The 19,695-nt window shown below is 44.0% G+C and overlaps 1 protein-coding gene across 1 annotated transcript; it reads right to left on the bottom strand.

Annotated features, from left to right (window-relative positions):
• Window positions 1-1,891: 1,891 nt before the first annotated feature.
• On the bottom strand, window positions 1,892-7,283 carry LOC138958975 (uncharacterized). Its single transcript, XM_070330327.1, has 2 exons — window positions 6,598-7,283; window positions 1,892-5,926 (listed from the first exon to the last, which is right to left on the bottom strand). The coding sequence occupies exon 2, from the start codon at window positions 5,917-5,919 to the stop codon at window positions 2,512-2,514; it is 3,408 nt and encodes a 1,135-aa protein (XP_070186428.1). The 5' UTR covers window positions 5,920-5,926; window positions 6,598-7,283; the 3' UTR covers window positions 1,892-2,511.
• Between the last annotated feature and the right edge of the window lie 12,412 nt (window positions 7,284-19,695).

Below are 19,695 nucleotides of genomic sequence, written 5' to 3'. Positions count from 1 at the left end.
CTATGCCTATACAATTTTGCCAGGAAAGACCCTTTTGTCAATCGTGGGATCTTTAACGTGCACACCCCAATGTAGTGTACACGAAGGGACCTCGGTTTTTCGTCTCATCCGAAAGACTAGCACTTGAACCCACCACCTAGGTTAGGAAAGGGGGGAGAAAATTGCGGCCTGACCCAGGGTCGAACACGCAACCTCTCGCTTCCGAGCGCAAGTGCGTTACCACTCGGCCACCCAGTCCCTAACAATGACAATGACAATGACAATGACAATGACAAATCTTTATTTTTCGAGGGTGACGAGAATAAGCATAGATATGCTTTTTTGCATCTGGCCCTCGCCCTAAAGAGGGATGTTTAACAAGCACACCCACACAGACATGAATACACCGCCGTACAAAGCACAAGTACTTTATTTCTTTTTGAATGACGTACATGTCTACATTCGCGCCATCGTGTTCCCATTTGAAATTGAACCTCACATTCATTATCAAACTTGATTCGCTTTTGTTTGTTACGAGGACAGCTACACACTAACTAGCTTAAGCATTAAGAAAACAATAAATATGACCTTTAACTTAACAACTGCAACACTGAACAACAAAATCCTAGCCCGAGTATTGGACGAAGTGTCAAAGATGCTCCCAGTCCATTCCAGCTCCGTTTCCAAAAAAAAAGTGTTTTAAATTCAAACATACACATATACACACACACACACACACACAACACAACACACACATACACACGTACACATACACCCCACACAACATACACACACGCACGCACGCACACAAAAACACACACAAACACATACACAATACACCAGAGGCCCGGGGCCGACAAAAAAAGCCGCTTATGTTTACCCTCTTTCCCTGCAAGCAAAAATCTCTGCTGCAAGCAACAATCTCTGCTGCAAAACAATCATCTCTGCTGAAAAAAAACCCAATCACTGCTGCAGAACAATTGTTCGAAATTTCAAGTGCCTCTGCACATCTTGAATGTGTTGAGCTCCATAGCGGTGATGCATTGAAGGCACAATCCACTGATCCTAGATCATTCCTTTAAACTTGAACTTTAAACACATTCCTTTAAATCTGTCCCAGCTTGCCAAAAAGAATTGTTGAAAAAAAGAACAAAACAGAATTAACAAAGTTCTCAGAACTAGCGCTGAATTATGTTAGCACAACTAACCCCACCCCCCCCCCCCCCCCCCCCACCCCCGAATTTGTTTTAAATCCCTGCGTTCACTCCCCATGAAACGTATGCTTTGCTTGACTAAATTAAACATAATCATCCACACCTGCCATATCTTTATGCACTGAGTTTGATACAGTACGTCCAACTGTCAACATGTTCATTAAAATTACAAATGTATGCATATAACTATTATATAATCCTCGTTCTTGACACTCGTGAGGATACTTGGTTGTGAGGATGTGACTGTCATCCAAATGGGGACATTGCGCGTACGGCCGTTTCAATCAGCCCGCCGTATAGGCAACTGTACTCCGACTTCGGAGGATGATCCACAGGCATTTAGGTGTCTGTCCTGAAGACGCTGACCGCTGCAGCATCCTGTCAACCAAGCTAAACCAAGCTAGCCAAGGCGAACTTCACATAACATTCGTAAATGTATAGGTCGGTATCACAGCATATCTTTTGAGTAGGTTTTGAATTTTGTCTTAGATTCACGCACAGTCAAATAGCCACAACATTATTGTGTGTCCATAACAATCATACGTATGATAAACAGACGGTGTATTGTGTATTTTGGTTGGTGTATGATAAACAGACGGTGTATTGTGCATTTTGGTTGGTGTATGATAAACAGACGGTGTATTGTGTATTTTGGTTGGTGTATGATAAACAGACGGTGTATTGTGTATTTTGGTTGGTGTATGATAAACAGACGGTGTATTGTGTATTTTGGTTGGTGTACTCCGTTTGCAACGGAGAAGAATGCACTGCAGGCCTTCAGATGATGCGGCACACTTCCAGCTTCTGGGAGAAGGTCATTGAACACTGTGACTACCTGTCCTATCCACGATCCAGAAGAGTGCACGGCAGGCCTTCAGATAATGCGGCACAATTCCAGGTTCTGGAATGAGGTCGTGGAACACTTGGGGCAATTGGTGACTGCCTGTCCTCTACACGACGAGCCAGAAGAGTGCACGGCAGGCCTTCAGATAATGCGGCACACTTCCAGGTTCTGGAATGAGGTCGTGGAACACTTGGGGCAATTGGTGACTGCCTGTCCTCTACACGACGAGCCAGAAGAGTGCACGGCAGGCCTTCAGATAATGCGGCACAATTCCAGGTTCTGGAATGAGGTCGTGGAACACTTGGGGCAATTGGTGACTGCCTGTCCTCTACACGACGAGCCAGAAGAGTGCACGGCAGGCCTTCAGATAATGCGGCACACTTCCAGGTTCTGGAATGAGGTCGTGGAACACTTGGGGCAATTGGTGACTGCCTGTCCTCTACACGACGAGCCAGAAGAGTGCACGGCAGGCCTTCAGATAATGCGGCACACTTCCAGCATGTGCTTGTGCAGGTATCTCTTCTGGGAGAAGGCCCTGGAGCATTTGGGGCAGGAGAAGCTCTTGGCGGTGGTGGTGTGGATGAGGGTGTGGGAGCGCAGGTTGGATTTGTCGGCGAAGGCTCTCTGACACTGGGGCCAGGTGCAGCGGAACGGTCGCTCCCCGGTGTGGGTCCTCATGTGGCCCTTGAGCAGCCAGGAGCGCGTGAAGACCCGGGAACACACCGCGCACTTGTTGCGTGTGTCCCCGAATCCGTTGTCCCTGTCTGTGCTTTCCCTGTCTCCGTTGTTCCCTCCTCCCGCCTGTGTGCCGCTGGTGTTCCTCTCGTGGACCGACTGGTGGAAGTGAAGGTCTGCCGGCGTGGAGAACTCCAGGCTGCAGTGCGGACATCTGTGAGAGGACGTCTCGCTTCCTGGGCCTCCCAGGGTGAGAGGGAAGCTGCTTCCTTCACCCGCTGCTGTCTTGGCGCAGGGAGGGTAAAACAGCATGGCGTCCTGTCTGGCATCACGACAGAAACTGACCTTGGACGAACCGGCTGCCTGATGTCTGGAAGACGCCAGCTCACCCTCAGTCTCGTAAGTGGAGCTCGTTGAAGCGGCTTTCTCTTTCTTGCGCCCTGTGCTTTTTCTGGTCCTGGTTCCCGCTGCTGTGCCCGAGGACCCGCCGCCTGTGGGTTTGTTGGTGACGTCAGCCAGGGGAGAACGCACAGCTTCCGTGGATGGGTCGGCTGCAACAAGTAAAGGATTGAAGAGGGAAGCGTTCCCACAGGGATTCACTGAATTCAGCACGACCGTGGGATTGTGGTGAAAGACGGTGAAAGGAGACTGGTGCGAGTCGTGCTGGGCCAGGAGCCAGGCTGCTACAGTGCTGATCCAGCTACTGCTGTACGATCCACTGCCGCTCGTTTCGCCTGCTTGGTGCTCGTCGCGGCTTTCCTCTCGACGTCTGGGCATCTTTCCTTCACCATGAAGTTTGCAGTCTTCTTTGGGAGAACTGTTTTCATTTCGCTGCTCTGACATTCTGTTGGTACCCTTGCGTTCTGACATTTCATTTTCGTGCTGAGCTAAATTGTCCTGTCTGTGAGGTAGATGTGCCTCGTGTGCATCTCTCCCTGCAGTGTTGGTGCGACTAGATGGCTGCTTGTCCTCTCCATCACCAATCATACCGCTGTTGTGTTTACTTGTGTTTTGGATGCCTTGGTTCATTTCTCTGTGTGAAATCAGTCTGTTTTCTGACCGTTTCAATTCATGCGAACGATCGTTCCTAGAGACAAGCTCGTCAGTGACGTCTTCCACCTGGTAAATGTCCAAGCTGTTAGAGATATCTGTGGCAACGTTGCTGGGACATGGCGTGGCGCTACCCTTAGCTTCAAGGCGTGTCATATTGCGATCTTGATGACAGAAGGTGCTGGTGTTGTCTCCTTGCTGTCCAGTTGCAGGGCTATTCGGTGCAGTAGTTACGGCGCCTTTAGTTTCACTGATGCTAAATTCACGATGTTGATCTTCATCTCCGCTTGTAACTGTTGTCTTTATATCCTGGATACATGGAGCCTGGCTTTCACCATTGTCCAGGATATGGCGCTGGTACAGAGATTGGCCGTTGTTGTGACTGTCATGCCCCGTCGTCATGCTGCTGCTTCTGTCGCCCCCAAACCTATTCTCTGCTTCGTTTTCCGTGGTGCTGTCTTTGGTGATTGTGTTGTCAACCACTTGTGATTCGTCCGTCCATCGCGAGTCTGTTTGATCTAGCGTTTCTTTGGTCAGTGTGAAAGAGTTGCTCGTCATGTGCACTACGTTCGTCGCACACTTCTGTCCTGCAGAAATGCTGGTCTGAACCGAAGACACAGTGCTTCGCCTCATGCTGCTTTCATCAGTCTCTGCGTAACTGCTAAATGTGTTGAAAGCAGTTTCCCGAGCTTCTGACATCTCTAACTCGGGACCAGTTGAGTTACAGAGTTCCATCTTCAAAGCAACAGATGCATTTGGCTCAAGCGTGGATGCTACAGATCGTTCTTGGTGACTGTGCTGTATCAATATTCTTGGTGTTATGTTTATATCGCGCAGCGTCAAGTCGCCATTGGCGTCTTTACTGTGAGACGTGTCAGGAAAGTCTGCAGGCAAGCTTGCAGTTTCATTGCTTAAATGATCCAAGGGTAGATAGTTTCCTGTTTGTGTAGCTGCGAAGATACGTTTGAGAGTTTTCTCTTCCGGGTCATATTTTTTGGAAGTCTCTCTACTATCTTGTGTGATGTTGACCAGAGAGGTCACTCCACCTGATTGGTCAGAGCTTTCTTTGATGTGCAGCAAGGACTTCTCCATCGCCAATGATTTCAAGGTGAGGGGCAAGGCGACTGACCTTTCACAATCCCACTCCATGCTGCGAGAAACTAACTGTGTTCCAGACGACGATTTGGGCTTCTCTGCCGCGGCCATTTCTGCCCTTGAGTTTGCTCCGTTGGTGACTGCACCTTGACTGGTGGAGAGGCCTGTGAGAAGACAACTTTCAACAGGAGACACGCAAGACATAGCAACAACCTGAGCTGTGGGAAGCCACATTGGGTGCACCAGAGCCAGAGGAACCACATGGTTTCCCACGACAATCCCAGACGTAAAAACACAGGGCGCGGCCCTCTCCGCTGTTTGAGGAAGACTGCGGTTACTGTCGCTTTCCTGGGTACCCTTTGCACCTTGTCTTGAGTTGACTGGACCAATGCTACCCTGGGCGTACGAAGTGACCGCCCCTAAAAGAGCCAATACCCCATCGTGTGATGTAGAGTCCTGACTCGCACCGGACCTCTCAGTGTGTTGTGCGGACAGGGGTGATGGCAAAGCGCAGGGTAGGGTCAGCTTCCGGTAGGTCTCCGAGAACGTGCTGTACAAAACGTGAGATTGGTCAGAAGGTACAGGGGCTGTCAAATGCAGGAAAGACTTGTGACTACGTTGGTTGAAGTCCACATCATTAGATGGTCCAAGATGCTTGTCCTGGTGCTGCTGATATGCTGTGTGCGGAACGACAGAGGTGTTGGGCTGGCACGTGCTGAAAGCGTCGCCCACCTGGAAGCGGTGATAAGCATCTGCCTGTTTCTTGGTGCCATCAATGTCCGCACTGACCTTTGGCACAGTGACCTTTGGCGCTCTCTTGGCTGGACATGGCCCCCAGTCGCCAGTAGCTGAGCGCGGTGAAGGGCGGGGTCTGTGCTCACTTTTGGAATGCCGTGTACGTGTTGCAGAGTGCTGATTGCCACAAGCAAGCAGATTAGTGGAGTGATTGTGAGTCATCCAGTGGTCGGACGAAGGGGGGCGGCTGTTGCAGTCCACCTCTGACCAGTTCTCCGAGGATCGTGCTCGCCGACTGCCTGCTTCTAGAGTCCTTTCCGTGTGCATGTAATACCTGTAAGGTAAAGGACAAGAGTGGATAAAGAAGAGATATACTACGGACCCACAATGGGGAAGGTAAATAGACAGTGGTAGACACAGAGAGCCAAGTCCTGAGATCTCTACACAGAGAGCCAAGTCCTGAGATCTCTACACAGAGAGCCAAGTCCTGAGGTCTCTACACAGAGAGCCAAGTCCTGAGGTCTCTACACAGAGAGCCAAGTCCTGAGGTCTCTACACAGAGAGCCAAGTCCTGAGGTCTCTACACAGAGAGCCAAGTCCTGAGGTCTCTACACAGAGAGCCAAGTCCTGAGGTCTCTACACAGAGAGCCAAGTCCTGAGGTCTCTACACAGAGAGCCAAGTCCTGTTGGTGCTGAAATTACTACATGTTACTGTACCAACAGGGGTGAGCCAAGTCCTGTTGGTGCTTACATCTATACAAGTATCTCTGTCAACAGGGTTAAAAACAGTTACTTAATAATAATAATAATAATAAAACATTCTTTTATAGCGCTGTTCACCGCCGAATGGCAGTCTCATGGCGCTTTACATTAGACACTAAAATGTAACATGTAAGAAATAACATACTTGGCGGATTTCTATCTGACAATTTCCAGTCACAACCAGCATAGCTCTAGTAAGTATCTATTCCGACTTGAATAACTCCTACAGCTTGTATTCCTTACCGGGTGACCACGGACAAATTGTTGACTGAATATTTTCTCTTGACGGCTTTTCTCTGGCGGCTCCGTGCAGGGCGAGCAGTGCACGTGCCGCTTTCACCGCTGTCTGTGCTGTCGACACGGCTCAGGGGCGCTGGGTCCACTGAAACAGTAAAGGCAAAACACTGATGAAAGGCTGGTCAGTGCTGTCGACACGGCTCAGGGGCGCTGGGTCCACTGAAACAGTAAAGGCAAACACTGATGAAAGGCTGGTCAGTGCTATCGACACGGTTCAGGGGCGCTGGGTCCACTGATACAGTAAAGGCAAAACACTGATGAACGGCTGGTCAGTGCTATCGACACGGTTCAGGGGCACTGGGTCCACTGAAGCAGTAAAGGCAAAGACTGATGAAAGGTTGGCCAGGGCTGTGGACACGGCTCAGGGTCCACTGAAACAGTAAAGGCAAAAGACTGATGAAAGGTTGGTCAGGGCACAGAGTTGAATGGGCGTTAAGCAAACAAACAAACAAACAGAGTTGACTGATGAAGCGGGTAATCAGAGCTCCACATCACGTTAAGGCGGAGGAGGTAGAAGTACCTCCTGGTGCAAACAAATCACAAAACAATAGCTAGCCAAGAAGTCTTAAAACGTGCACATGCAATGTTGTCCAGGAGGTATACATGCAATGTTGTCCAGGAGGTATACATGCAATGTTGTCCAGGAGGTATACATGCAATGTTGTCCAGGAGGTATACATGCAATGTTGTCCAGGAGGTATTCATGCAATGTTGTCCAGGAGGTATACATGCAATGTTGTCCAGGAGGTATACATGCAATGTTGTCCAGGAGGTATACATGCAATGTTGTCCAGGAGATATACATGCAATGTTGTCCAGGAGATATACATGCAATGTTGTCCAGGAGATATACATGCAATGTTGTCCAGGAGATATACATGCAATGTTGTCCAGGAGATATACATGCAATGTTGTCCAGGAGATATACATGCAATGTTGTCCAGGAGATATACATGCAATGTTGTCCAGGAGGTATACATGCAATGTTGTCCAGGAGGTATACATGCAATGTTGTCCAGGAGGTATACATGCAATGTTGTCCAGGAGGTATACATGCAATGTTGTCCAGGAGGTATACATGCAATGTTGTCCAGGAGATATACATGCAATGTTGTCCAGGAGATATACATGCAATGTTGTCCAGGAGATATACATGCAATGTTGTCCAGGAGATATACATGCAATGTTGTCCAGGAGATATACATGCAATGTTGTCCAGGAGATATACATGCAATGTTGTCCAGGAGATATACATGCAATGTTGTCCAGGAGATATACATGCAATGTTGTCCAGGAGATATACATGCAATGTTGTCCAGGAGATATACATGCAATGTTGTCCAGGAGATATACATGCAATGTTGTCCAGGAGATATACATGCAATGTTGTCCAGGAGGTATACATGCAATGTTGTCCAGGAGGTATATGGGGCTTGTCAACTGTTTGCCATGCCACAAGTGCACAACAAAACAAATGTTGGCGAAGTTTCTTCAGAGATGACGACTTATTGATAGACATATTTTTGTTATTACGTTCTGCATTCTCATGATAAGGCTAATCATTCTTTTTCAAGTTTCACTCAGCAACAAGTTGCAGCCGGTTCCTCTTCAATTTTCGACACGGGGATACAGTAAAAATGCCCTTCGCTTCTCTGGCGAGGTATAATACGTAATTTATATCTTGAAGTTGTGAAACACTGGTATGTCTAATTGTGTGAATTACGGTAGAGATGTCACACATTCTCTCGGTGACACTCCACACGCAAATATTACGAGTGTACCACTGTTACGCGTGATTGTTCTGAAAAGTGACTATTACATGACTTTTCTGAAAGTCTACTATTTATTTCATCGTAATCATGTAAGCCCTCATACATGATTGTTCTGAAAGCTTACTAATTTACATGATTGTTCTGAAACTCTACTAAAGGTAAACTTGCTTCACCCGTGAAATGTTGTCAGATATGGAACAATAATAATGTATACCCCTACCCCTGGTGGTTGCTGTGTAATAAAAAAAAAGTGTCCCTGAAAACAGATGTGCTAATAAATTTAGCTTTCATGTGTGGTGTGTGTGTGCGTATGTACTCAGTGCACTGGCGTCGGGACCGGGGGAGGGGGGGGGGGCAGCTGTTCCTGGGGAGGGGGGGGGGGCAAACATGTCTTTTTGCCCCCCCCCCTAACATTTAGGATGACAAAAATATTCACAGATCAAATCAAATCAAATCAAATCAAATTTTATTTTACGAGGGTTGTGGCATAAGCAATATAAACGAGCTTCTTTTCAACCAGCCCTCGCCCAGAGAGGGACTATTCTTATCTTGATATATATATATATACAAACGTAAAACAATTACAAAAGATAAGCATGAAAAAAAAAGGCAGAAAGACTATTCACATGACTATATACACGTTGTAGGCTATACATACATTCTTGCGTTATGAAACACTGATGCTTTATGGACAGATATGATCAATATGAAAATAATCAGAACGAAGTCTTCCATCACTGTGTGTTACACGACACTTGAGATTGCCACAAGTTCTCAAACGTCGTATAGTTGTGTTCTTTTATTCTACGTCGCCCGTCTTCGCAGCAGCATAAAACAACTCGTCAAATTGAGTTCGAGGATTTATTCAGCATTCAATACATACAACTGCATAACGTAGCAGAACTCAAATAGAAGCTTTTTAACATTCAAATCGCGCTGGCATATATAGTAAATACTCAATCTCGAGAATATTCCAGACCGAACACGATACAACTACATTATACGAGCCGTGCATGGACTAAACTAGCGACATTCTCTATGACGTACATCAAAAGCGCCGACGCACTTAATCCGAACGAACGCCACGAACTCACGACTAAAACAGCATGGTAAACAACTTTTTGACAGGACTAGAAAGTTCACCTGCATTCTCGTCCAAGCATAAATATTGTGTTTACAAAATATAATATCGGTACTTTCCCACAAAGTACAAATAAGTCAACCACATGCAACACACAAAACCGAACCAAAGCTCAGCAACGGCAGCGTTTCCTAACACTGTGACTTTTCGTAATTTGACATTAAATGTAATGAGAGGTGTTTTTTGAAAGTATTGAGACTTGTTGGGACTCGAACTGATTCCGGGAGAGAATTCCACAAAACGCTGCCAGAATAAGCTAAACTTGATTTAAAGAGATCTATCCGCGGAATGGGGACGTTGAATTTTCGGCTTGGTTTGGCTTTAAATTTTGTAATGTAAGTGTTCTGCGCGAACTTAGAATCCGGTTTCATTCTAGAATGGACCGGGTCCAGGTTGGAATTCTAACCCTGCGCAAGTACAGGGGTGCCATTCTAGAATGAAACCCTTGAATAAAGGGGGCCGTAATGTTTGTAGATAAGACAGAGTTGTCTTCCCTTGAATTATCTCCACCTGCACCTTCCCTTTGATAAAATGGGGCTGATTTGTCTACCCCTGAAAAAAATCCTTTGGCGATCTTGCGATGTCATGTCATGTCAAGAAAGTTGACACTCCTGAGTACGCAATAAACAAAGGCAGACCATAGCAAGGGGGTAATGTTTGCAGGGCAGTTGTTTTTGTGATGAGAGCCGGTTGCGGCCGCTTGCAATGTCAGCGCTGTCTCCCTCTCGGAAATGTCCGGTTTTTTGACAATTTTTTTGACAGACAGACAGACATGACGGTCAGACCGACTAACCGACAGACAGACCAACAGAAGGACAGAGTGAGTTATAGAGCTGTTGTCACAGGTTTAAAAAAAAGTTGACATTATATCTTCACAATTCAGAAGACCAACTTCATGTATATGAATAAGATTAAAAGTTACAAGCGAGATCGGCAAAACACTGTCAGTCCGGAAATTTCCGTTCGTAGCGATCAGTGCTGAGTGTCTCTCAAAATCGTAATCACTTTCAGAACATCACAATCCCAATTCACGATGTCTTTGAGTAAAGTGTAAAAAACCCGAGAAAAAAACCCAACCAAACACACAAAAAACAAAAACAAACAGAAAATCCACATTTGTGGCTTTGGCTGTGTGATAGTCTAACTGAAATGACTATTCCAACTTGGACCCAAATTCCAACCTTGCGCACGGCCGATTCTAGAATGGACCAGCAACAAGGGTTTCATTCTAGAATGGCACCCCTGTACTTGCGCAGGGTTAGAATTCCAACCTGGACCCGGTCCATTCTAGAATGAAACCGGATTCTAAGTTCGCGCAGAACAAAGGCACTCGGTGCATGGCCGGAAAGGATTTTGTGAAGGAGCACGCCTTTATTTGATTTAAAGAGATAGAGAGAGAGAGATAGATTGAGAGAGAGAGAGAGAGAGAGAGAGAGAGAGAGAGAGAGAGTTGATAAACAAAATACCCCCCCCCCCCCCACATACACACAAAAAGAAGTATATTGTCTCGCGTGCAAGAACTTTATAGCCCATCTCGCAACCCCGGCCATCTCCTCACGTCTCTCATCCCCTCTCCACTTGAATTTTTAGTTCATAAAAAAAAGAAGTTTCATTTGTGAAAATTATTTGTTGTGCCTTTCGTCTTTAAAGGGGCAAAAAGTAGCTTCCATTTTCCCTCTTTGCCATGCCTTTCGATCCATTTTGGTGACCTAGTCACCTAAGCATGGCAAAGAGGAAAATTCAAAAGTTTCTATGTGTCCCTTTGAACCTTTAACTTGAATTTTGAGTTGGGAATACTCAAGAAGAATCATTACATTTTTGAAGATTATAAATATTTTTTGTCTTTGAGTTTGAACATTTAATTTCAATTTTGAGTTGAGAACGACATGTTCAATGTATGAAACGTATTACTTGTTGAGTTTGTATTCATTGGGCGGGGGTTCATTGTATCAAAATAGTGTTCCATTTACAAAATTACATACAGACATACACACAGACAGACGGACAAAGTGAATCCAGTATACCCCCTCCAACTTCATTTGGCTGGGGTATAAATATCAATATCACTTAAGATTTAGTATCATTGTATCAAAATATTGTTCCATATCCATACAGACAAACACACAGACAGATGGACAAAGTGAACTTCGTTGGGCAGGGGTATACATATTGTTCCATATCTGACAACATTTCACGGGTGAAGCAAGTTTACCTTTAGTAGAGTTTCAGAACAATCATGTAAATAAGCTTTCAGAACAATCACGTATGAGGGCTTACATGATTACGATGAAATAAATAGTAGACTTTCAGAACAATCATGTAATAGTCACTTTTCAGAACAATCACGCGTAACATACCACAGGTACATTAACAATGATCGAGTGGGTGGGGTGGGGGAGCTCTTGCATTATTAGTCAGAAGGAGAGCCCTCCCCCACCGCTCCTATAGGCCCCACGTACAGTGAGGAAGAGAAGTGGACAGGTGGTGGACACAGTGATCTCATTCCTGTTGATGCTGAGATCTATATCAGTGGACATTGATCTCATTCCTGTTGATGCTGAGATCTATTTTGTCAGTGGACACAGAGATCTCATTCCTGTTGATGCTGAGATCTATTATGTCAGTGGACACAGTGATCTCATTCCTGTTGATGCTGAGATCTATTATGTCAGTGGACACAGAGATCTCATTCCTGTTGATGCTGAGATCTATGTCAGTGGACACAGTGATCTCATTCCTGTTGATGCTGAGATCTATGTCAGTGGACACAGAGATCTCATTCCTGTTGATGCTGAGATCTATTATGTCAGTGGACACAGAGATCTCATTCCTGTTGATGCTGAGATCTATGTCAGTGGACACAGTGATCTCATTCCTGTTGATGCTGAGATCTATGTCAGTGGACACAGTGATCTCATTCCTGTTGATGCTGAGATCTATGTCAGTGGACACAGAGATCTCATTCCTGTTGATGCTGAGATCTATGTCAGTGGACACAGAGATCTCATTCCTGTTGATGCTGAGATCTATGTCAGTGGACACAGAGATCTCATTCCTGTTGATGCTGAGATCTATGTCAGTGCCAACAAGGTTGAAAACTGTTGCCAGATTGAAAAACTCATGGCATTTCAATATCAAGAATATATCGTTCATAAGCAGACAGAGAACGACAGTGACAGAGAGGAGTCGGAGGGGGGGGGGGGGGGGGGGGGATTTTGGGGCTTTGTGTGGCGATCAAAGGACGGCGAGGTGTAATATGGTATTTGACTGGGCTTTGGAAAGTGCATTATTCGGTATGCTATAGTACTAATCACAGACGGTGCTCTTGAAGGATATATGTTCTTTGTTGATTCCGATTTTCGAACGAACACCAACACCACGACTCTGACTGAGAAACACGTTGTGATGTGCGTGGATCTGTCATCCCTTTTTTTTGTGCAACGCTGCAGACAAGGCTAGAATTGAGAAATGCACACAGTAACCTTACCGAAATGGTTCAATGTTGCAGGTTTTCCATGTGCTCTTTTTTATATTTAGTCAAGTTTTGACTAAATATTTTAACATCGAGGGGGAATCGAAACGAGGGTCGTGGTGTATGTGTGTCTGTGCGTGTGTGTGTGTGTGTGTGTGTGTAGAGCGATTCAGACTAAACTACTGGACCGATCTTTATGAAATTTGACATGAGAGTTCCTGGGTATGAAATCCCCGAACGTTTTTTTCATTTTTTTGATAAATGTCTTTGATGACGTCATATCCGGCTTTTCGTGAAAGTTGAGGCGGCACTGTCACGCCCTCATTTTTCAACCAAATTGGTTGAAATTTTGGTCAAGTAATCTTCGACGAAGCCCGGGGTTCGGTATTGCATTTCAGCTTAGTGGCTTAAAAATTGATTAATGACTTTGGTCATTAAAAATCTGAAAATTGTAAAAAAAAATAAAAATTTATAAAACGATCCAAATTTACGTTTATCTTATTCTCCATCATTTGCTGATTCCAAAAACATATAAATATGTTATATTCGGATTAAAAACAAGCTCTGAAAATTAAATATATAAAAATTATTATCAAAATTAAATTGTCCAAATCAATTTAAAAACACTTTCATCTTATTCCTTGTCGGTTCCTGATTCCAAAAACATATAGATATGATATGTTTGGATTAAAAACACGCTCAGAAAGTTAATACAAAGAGAGGTACAGAAAAGCGTGCTATCCTTCTTAGCGCAACTACTACCCCGCTCTTCTTGTCAATTTCACTGCCTTTGCCATGAGCGGTGGACTGACGATGCTACGAGTATACGGTCTTGCTGAACAATTACATTGCGTTCACTTTCATTCTGTGAGTTCCACAGCTACTTGACTAAATATTGTATTTTCGCCTTACGCGACTTGTTCAATGTTTCTGTTGACAGTCAGAGCATGATTGACATGATTATGCGGTTGGAGCAGTAGCAGTTTTTGTGTGCGACTCTTTTTTTTTCTTTTCTTTTTTGTAACGGCTTACGTCGTTATATATTTACGTAAGCCTTCACACTAGAGCGGAGATAATGAAGCCAATCTGATAGGAAAGGCAGATATACGATTTGAACGCGAATGTTTTAAGTACAGTGTCATTCACGAAAACATTCTGCTAGTGCACATGCAACTGAAGTTTTCTGTTGCTGAATCTGATCTCAGAAAAGCAGTTCACCAGTTGAACCCCAACTCACCATGATAGTCGTTCTGGTTCTGGTTCGTCTTTTGGCGCCTGATAGTGTTCAGGAGACATTTTGGCATGATTGCAAGGTGGGTCCCCAGTGAAGCACGTCGAAAAGGACTTCTGAATCTATTTCAGTTGGCTGTCATAAAAGCCTAGATCCAAACACTTGCTGGAGTCGTTGCTCGAAGTTCTCAGAGTTTGCTCACTATTTTCTTCATGCGCACCCGCACCTTGCAACGGAACAATGATCTTTATTGCCATCAATATAATCGCATTACCATTTTTGTCAGTCATATGTACCAAGCCAGACTTGCTTCACTGTGCCGACAAGCGGCTAACGTGTCTCAGATTTATGACAATCTAGACGATTTTACTGCGCGCTACGTTTTCTTAGATCTTGCCAAGCACGCGTTGCCCCCAGTTACACGCATTGACGTTTCTAATCAGATTCAGAGAGAGTAGGAATAACACTTGTCACTGTGTCAACAAGCACATGCAGATCAGACTTCTGTTTCAAGGGTGACAACAAGAAAAAATCACGGCCCGCAAAGTTGCAGGCGCTTTTGTAGGTGAGCAGCCAGTAGGATGTCTGCTAAACGCTGCGGTACCTCCATCTCCAAGATTCCATCTGCGTTTGTGTGTGTGTTTGTGTATGTTTTTATTTATAATATTACTAAGATACTGATGATAAGAGTTTCATTTTTCATTGAAAGTTTGAGTTCTTTTCATCAACCGGTTCTCTTTACTTTGTGTTTCGTGTCGGTTCAGATCTGAAGGCAAGAACGTGTTTTATCGGTGATCGTCAAGAGCTGCTTTTCCCAAGGATGTTCCTATGCGCTAAACGTATTTATATGTTTTTGTTTAGACATTATTTATTTCATTATTTGTGTTTGTTTGTTATTTTGTTTTGTTGCAACTATAGATTGTGGTGTACGTATTGCACTTGACATTGATTTAGAAGAGACAGTTGAGTCGGTCCTCTGTTTTTCGTCTTGCACCCATGCCCCAGTCAAGCAAGGTACGGGTTAGGACCAGAAATACAAATAGGGATGTTCGCATAAATAGCCTGGCCTGGTGAACATTAGAATGGCCTTGAGATTTTAGTAAGTATTTGACAACCGGACTATCTGTTACGACATACACTTTGCCAGGGACATTGTAGTAGGTGATGAGGCCCCCCAAAAAAAATAGGTGTGGTTAAGGTTCACACGGCATAAAGCGCTTTGAACTTCGGATAAGGCGCTATATAAATAAAGAGAATAATAAATTAAAAAAAAATTAAAAAAAAGGTAACATAGCCCCAAAAAATGGGGTAGGAAGGTAGGCAATCACTTTTTTTTTTTTAACTTTTTTTTTTAATGTGTACAAATTAAACCTACTTGACAGGGAAATAAGTGTGCGACTCGAGCGCTTTTGCTTTCATTGCGTTTTCTGCACTCGTTTTTTTTTGTTGTTTTTTTGACAAATGTAATAAAAAGTTATAGGGTCGGCCCCTAAAAATAGGGTAGGTCGGGTTACCGTAACCACACCTATTTTTTTTTTTAGGCCTGAGTGTGGGCCAGCCAACAATAAGACTACTCCTGTAGCAGTTGTTATTGTTTTCACATCCTGTATAATTATATCTGTTAGTGAGCAGGGGGTTGACGGAGGTGGACGAACACCCTAAATGTGCCAGAGATGGCGCTTACAGGATCGCAGTTTTACAGTTACCTCTTTCAGTTATAGGTCAGTTTGCCTGGCATTGAATACAGAGTTACGTTACAGTAATAAACCTCATTCAGTTATAGGTCAGTTTGCCTGGCATTGAATACAGCTTTACATTCGTCTGATCAAGCTTTGGCATGGTGTGGGTCGTGTACGACCCATACTTTCTAAAGGAGGATTCCACGTAAAAAAAAGTATGGGTCATACACGAATTTGACATGCATGAATTTGATTATAGATATAAACATACCTAACCTGGTTACTGGTGTGTTTTCTTTTTACTTAAATGTACGACCACTACAATCAGAATAGGTATATACATGTACTTTTCACTGCCTCTTTGCAGAGTATTCGATATCCGAATAATGATAAAGACAGAAACATTGCTTCCTAAATTCCGCATGGGTCGTCCTTGACCCACACCACCCTGAGCGGTCACTACCCCCCGCGGGTTAGGGGGAAGAATTTACCCGATGCTCCCCAGCATGTCGTAAGAGGCGACTAACGGATTCTGTTTCTCCTTTTACCCTTGTTAAGTGTTTCTTGTATAGAATATAGTCAATTTTTGTACAGATTTTAGTCAAGCAGTATGTAAGAAATGTTAAGTCCTTTGTACTGGAAACTTGCATTCTCCCAGTAAGGTAATATATTGTACTACGTTGCAAGCCCCTGGAGCAAATTTGAACAAGAAACAATTGACAAGTGGCTCTATCCCATCTCCCCTCTTTTGTGGGCTCTGGGTCGTCCACCACCCTGGAAGCACTGTGAAAGTTCAAGTGCTTAAAATGTCTGAGCGTGCTCTATGAAATGTGGTACAATCAGAACACACACACACACACACACACACACACACACACGCGTGCATTGTCACAAACATACACAGACTCATGTCAGCAACAAAAATATAATATGCAGTTTTTAATTTCACAACTAGCATGCACATTTTATGAATATGTTATTGTGTACAAACACCAATTTGAAGCACAAAATAAATACATCAACAGTTATGTAGATGAGAATAGCCTTTAGTTTCATGTATCAAGAACTGGGGGGAAAAAAAAATCTACGATTGAAACTGTACAATCAATATAACACAAGAAAATTGGTTGATTAAAGTCAACATGGCCGAAGCAATGTTTTCATAAAAGAAGCGGTATTGTACGGGCACATGTTGAATTTGGGTTACATGTGTTGCAGAGTATTTGAAAATCCGTAGGCATAAAAACATGCAAAGAAGAGTGATAGGTCCCTGTTGTGAATATAGTCAAGTGGATAAATTGATTACTTATGTTTCACACTAGTTTTGCTGTTACAGCAGTCCCTCTCATGAACGACACCCTTGGGCCAGTGCAAACCTGTCCATACATTGCAGGTGGCCGGTCACGGCCCCCACCCCATCACACACACTCAGGCACACTGACGGACTGAGTGAGTCTTTGCTACTGGTGAACGAGCTCTACTTGTTCTAAAACAATTAGGTCAAACTACTACAACTTATAACTGAAAGGAAAAAACATGTCCTGTAAAAATGACGTTAAATCAACGGTGTCAGAAAAAGAGAGATAAAAGAAATCCTCAAATTCCTGAGGATACAGGCACCCCATGAAAGCAGCCACGAACATACTCACAGAGGCACACATGCTTGTGCAGATACTTTGCAAAAATATGAATTGAAAACCTGCATATGTGGTAATTTCTTTTTTTGTGTGTGGCTTTATTGAATACTTCAGGCAGTGACTTTTCCCTGTCCAGTTTTCTCTTTCGTCTCTCTTACCCCTCGCTTACCCACCCCCACCCCCTTACCCTCCACTCCCTTTACCCAGCCCCGACAGCACAAATTTGTAATCTGCAAGGCAGAGTACACATTTTCCAAAAGGAAGACGACTCCTCTTCAATTATATCCAGAGATCTTCCAGCTGTCTCCACCATAAGCCAAGTGGTCGAGTCTTATACCCCCTTTCCACACAACCGTTCTAGGTCCCGTTCCCGTACCGACCAAGGAACGGTGCGGGCACGAGAGGGATCGGGACAGAACCGCAATGAACGTAACTGATCGTTAACGGAACTGCTTTGAACGGTAGGACGGCTGCCACTATGGTCAGACGCTGCTGAAAGATGCCAAAAAACGGCCGTTTGCGCAGCGTTCCATTGTTGTGGCAGCAGTCCTTGGTTGGTACGGGAACGGGACAAAGAACGATTGTGTGGAATGGGGGTATAACTTTTGACACCGACAAACTGAAGAATGAACAGATCTATGAGGTAACCGTCTCAATGGTCCAGGCTCAGGAAACAAAGAGTATATATGGCCTGGGGCGATTGTAGCTTCCCTTCTTCGTGTCCGATAGACAAGGACAATAAATAGTAGAGCATAGTGCAATTTTATGGTGGCATCTTCTCCACTGAAAGCTATAACCCAAAGACTGAAGACTGAAGACTGACCCCACTTCTGACCCGAATCACCCCCCTCCTGCTGGGTACACGTGCAGTCAGGTTAACCTCTGCTTTGACCTGTGTGCCAGAAGTCCGATGACAGAGAGAGAGAGAATTGAATTGAATTGAACTTTATTTTACAAGGATTTAGATTTAAGGCTACGCCTTTTCTTACAATCTGTCCTTGGGACGCATAGACACACAATTATATAATAAAAAAATAAAAATTAAAAAATAAAAAAAATAAAAATTAAAAAGTTAAAAAGTTAACCAACAAAAGGAGGTCGGAAAACGTGATAATAAAGATGACGATGATGATGATGATGACGATAATGATGATGGTGATGATAAAGATGAGGCATGAAGAGCATACATATGTGGTTATTCATAAAATCAAATGCATACTATGCAGGTAATTATAAATACAAGCTGGTGGCAATCGAACATGTAGCAATAGTGTAACAAAAATATGTTCAGAATATACAATGCACAGCATATTTATGACGTAATACTAAGTTTGGTAAGTCAAAAGGCGTTAAACTACTCAGACATTAAGTGGTTTTTTACACATTTTTTAAAACTTTTTAATGACTTTAGGTGCTTAAAGGATGATGGAAGTGAATTCCAAACTGAAGTACCCGAAAAAGCAAGACTGGTCTTATACAGGTCAATTCGTGGAATTGGTGGGATCAAGTTGACCGACCCATATCTGTGGGTAGCTTTATTAGATAATGATGTAATGTAAATCGGCACTTTACCGTGATACAATTTATGCATGAAAATGGCTTTGTTTAACTTGAGAGAGAGAGAGAGAGAAAGAGAGAACAAGAACAAGAACAAGAAAGAGAGAGAGAGAGAGAGAGCAAGAGACACACACACACACATAGACATAGACAGACATAAAAAGACAGAAGCAGAGAGACTCAGACGGAGACAAAGACATACATACAGAGAGAGAGAGAAAGAGAGAGAGAGAGAGAGAGAGAGAGAGAGAGAGAGAGAGAGAGAGAGAGAGAGAGAGAGAGAGAGAGAGAGAGAGAGAAGAAAACAAGTCACGCAAGGCGAAATTACTACATTTAGTCAAGCTGTGGAACTCACAGAATGAAACTGAACGCACTGCATTTTTTCACAATGACCGTAGTCCGCCGCTTGTGCATAACGGAGTGAAACTGACGAGCCTGTTCAGCGCGGTAGTGGTTTCGCTGTGCTGCATAGCACGCTTTTCTGTACCTCTCTTCGTTTTAACTTTCTGAGCGTGTTTTTAATCCAAACATATCATATCTATATGTTTTTGGAAT

Source organism: Littorina saxatilis, linkage group LG1 (assembly GCF_037325665.1).
Source record: "Littorina saxatilis isolate snail1 linkage group LG1, US_GU_Lsax_2.0, whole genome shotgun sequence".
Lineage (NCBI taxonomy): Eukaryota > Metazoa > Mollusca > Gastropoda > Littorinimorpha > Littorinidae > Littorina > Littorina saxatilis.
This window is presented reverse-complemented; position numbering and strand designations above follow the sequence as displayed.

Excerpts from the sequence above, each read along its gene's own strand:
- LOC138958975 (XM_070330327.1), bottom strand. The coding sequence starts at position 5,919 with ATGCACACGGAAAGGACTCTAGAAGCAGGCAGTCGGCGAGCACGATCC.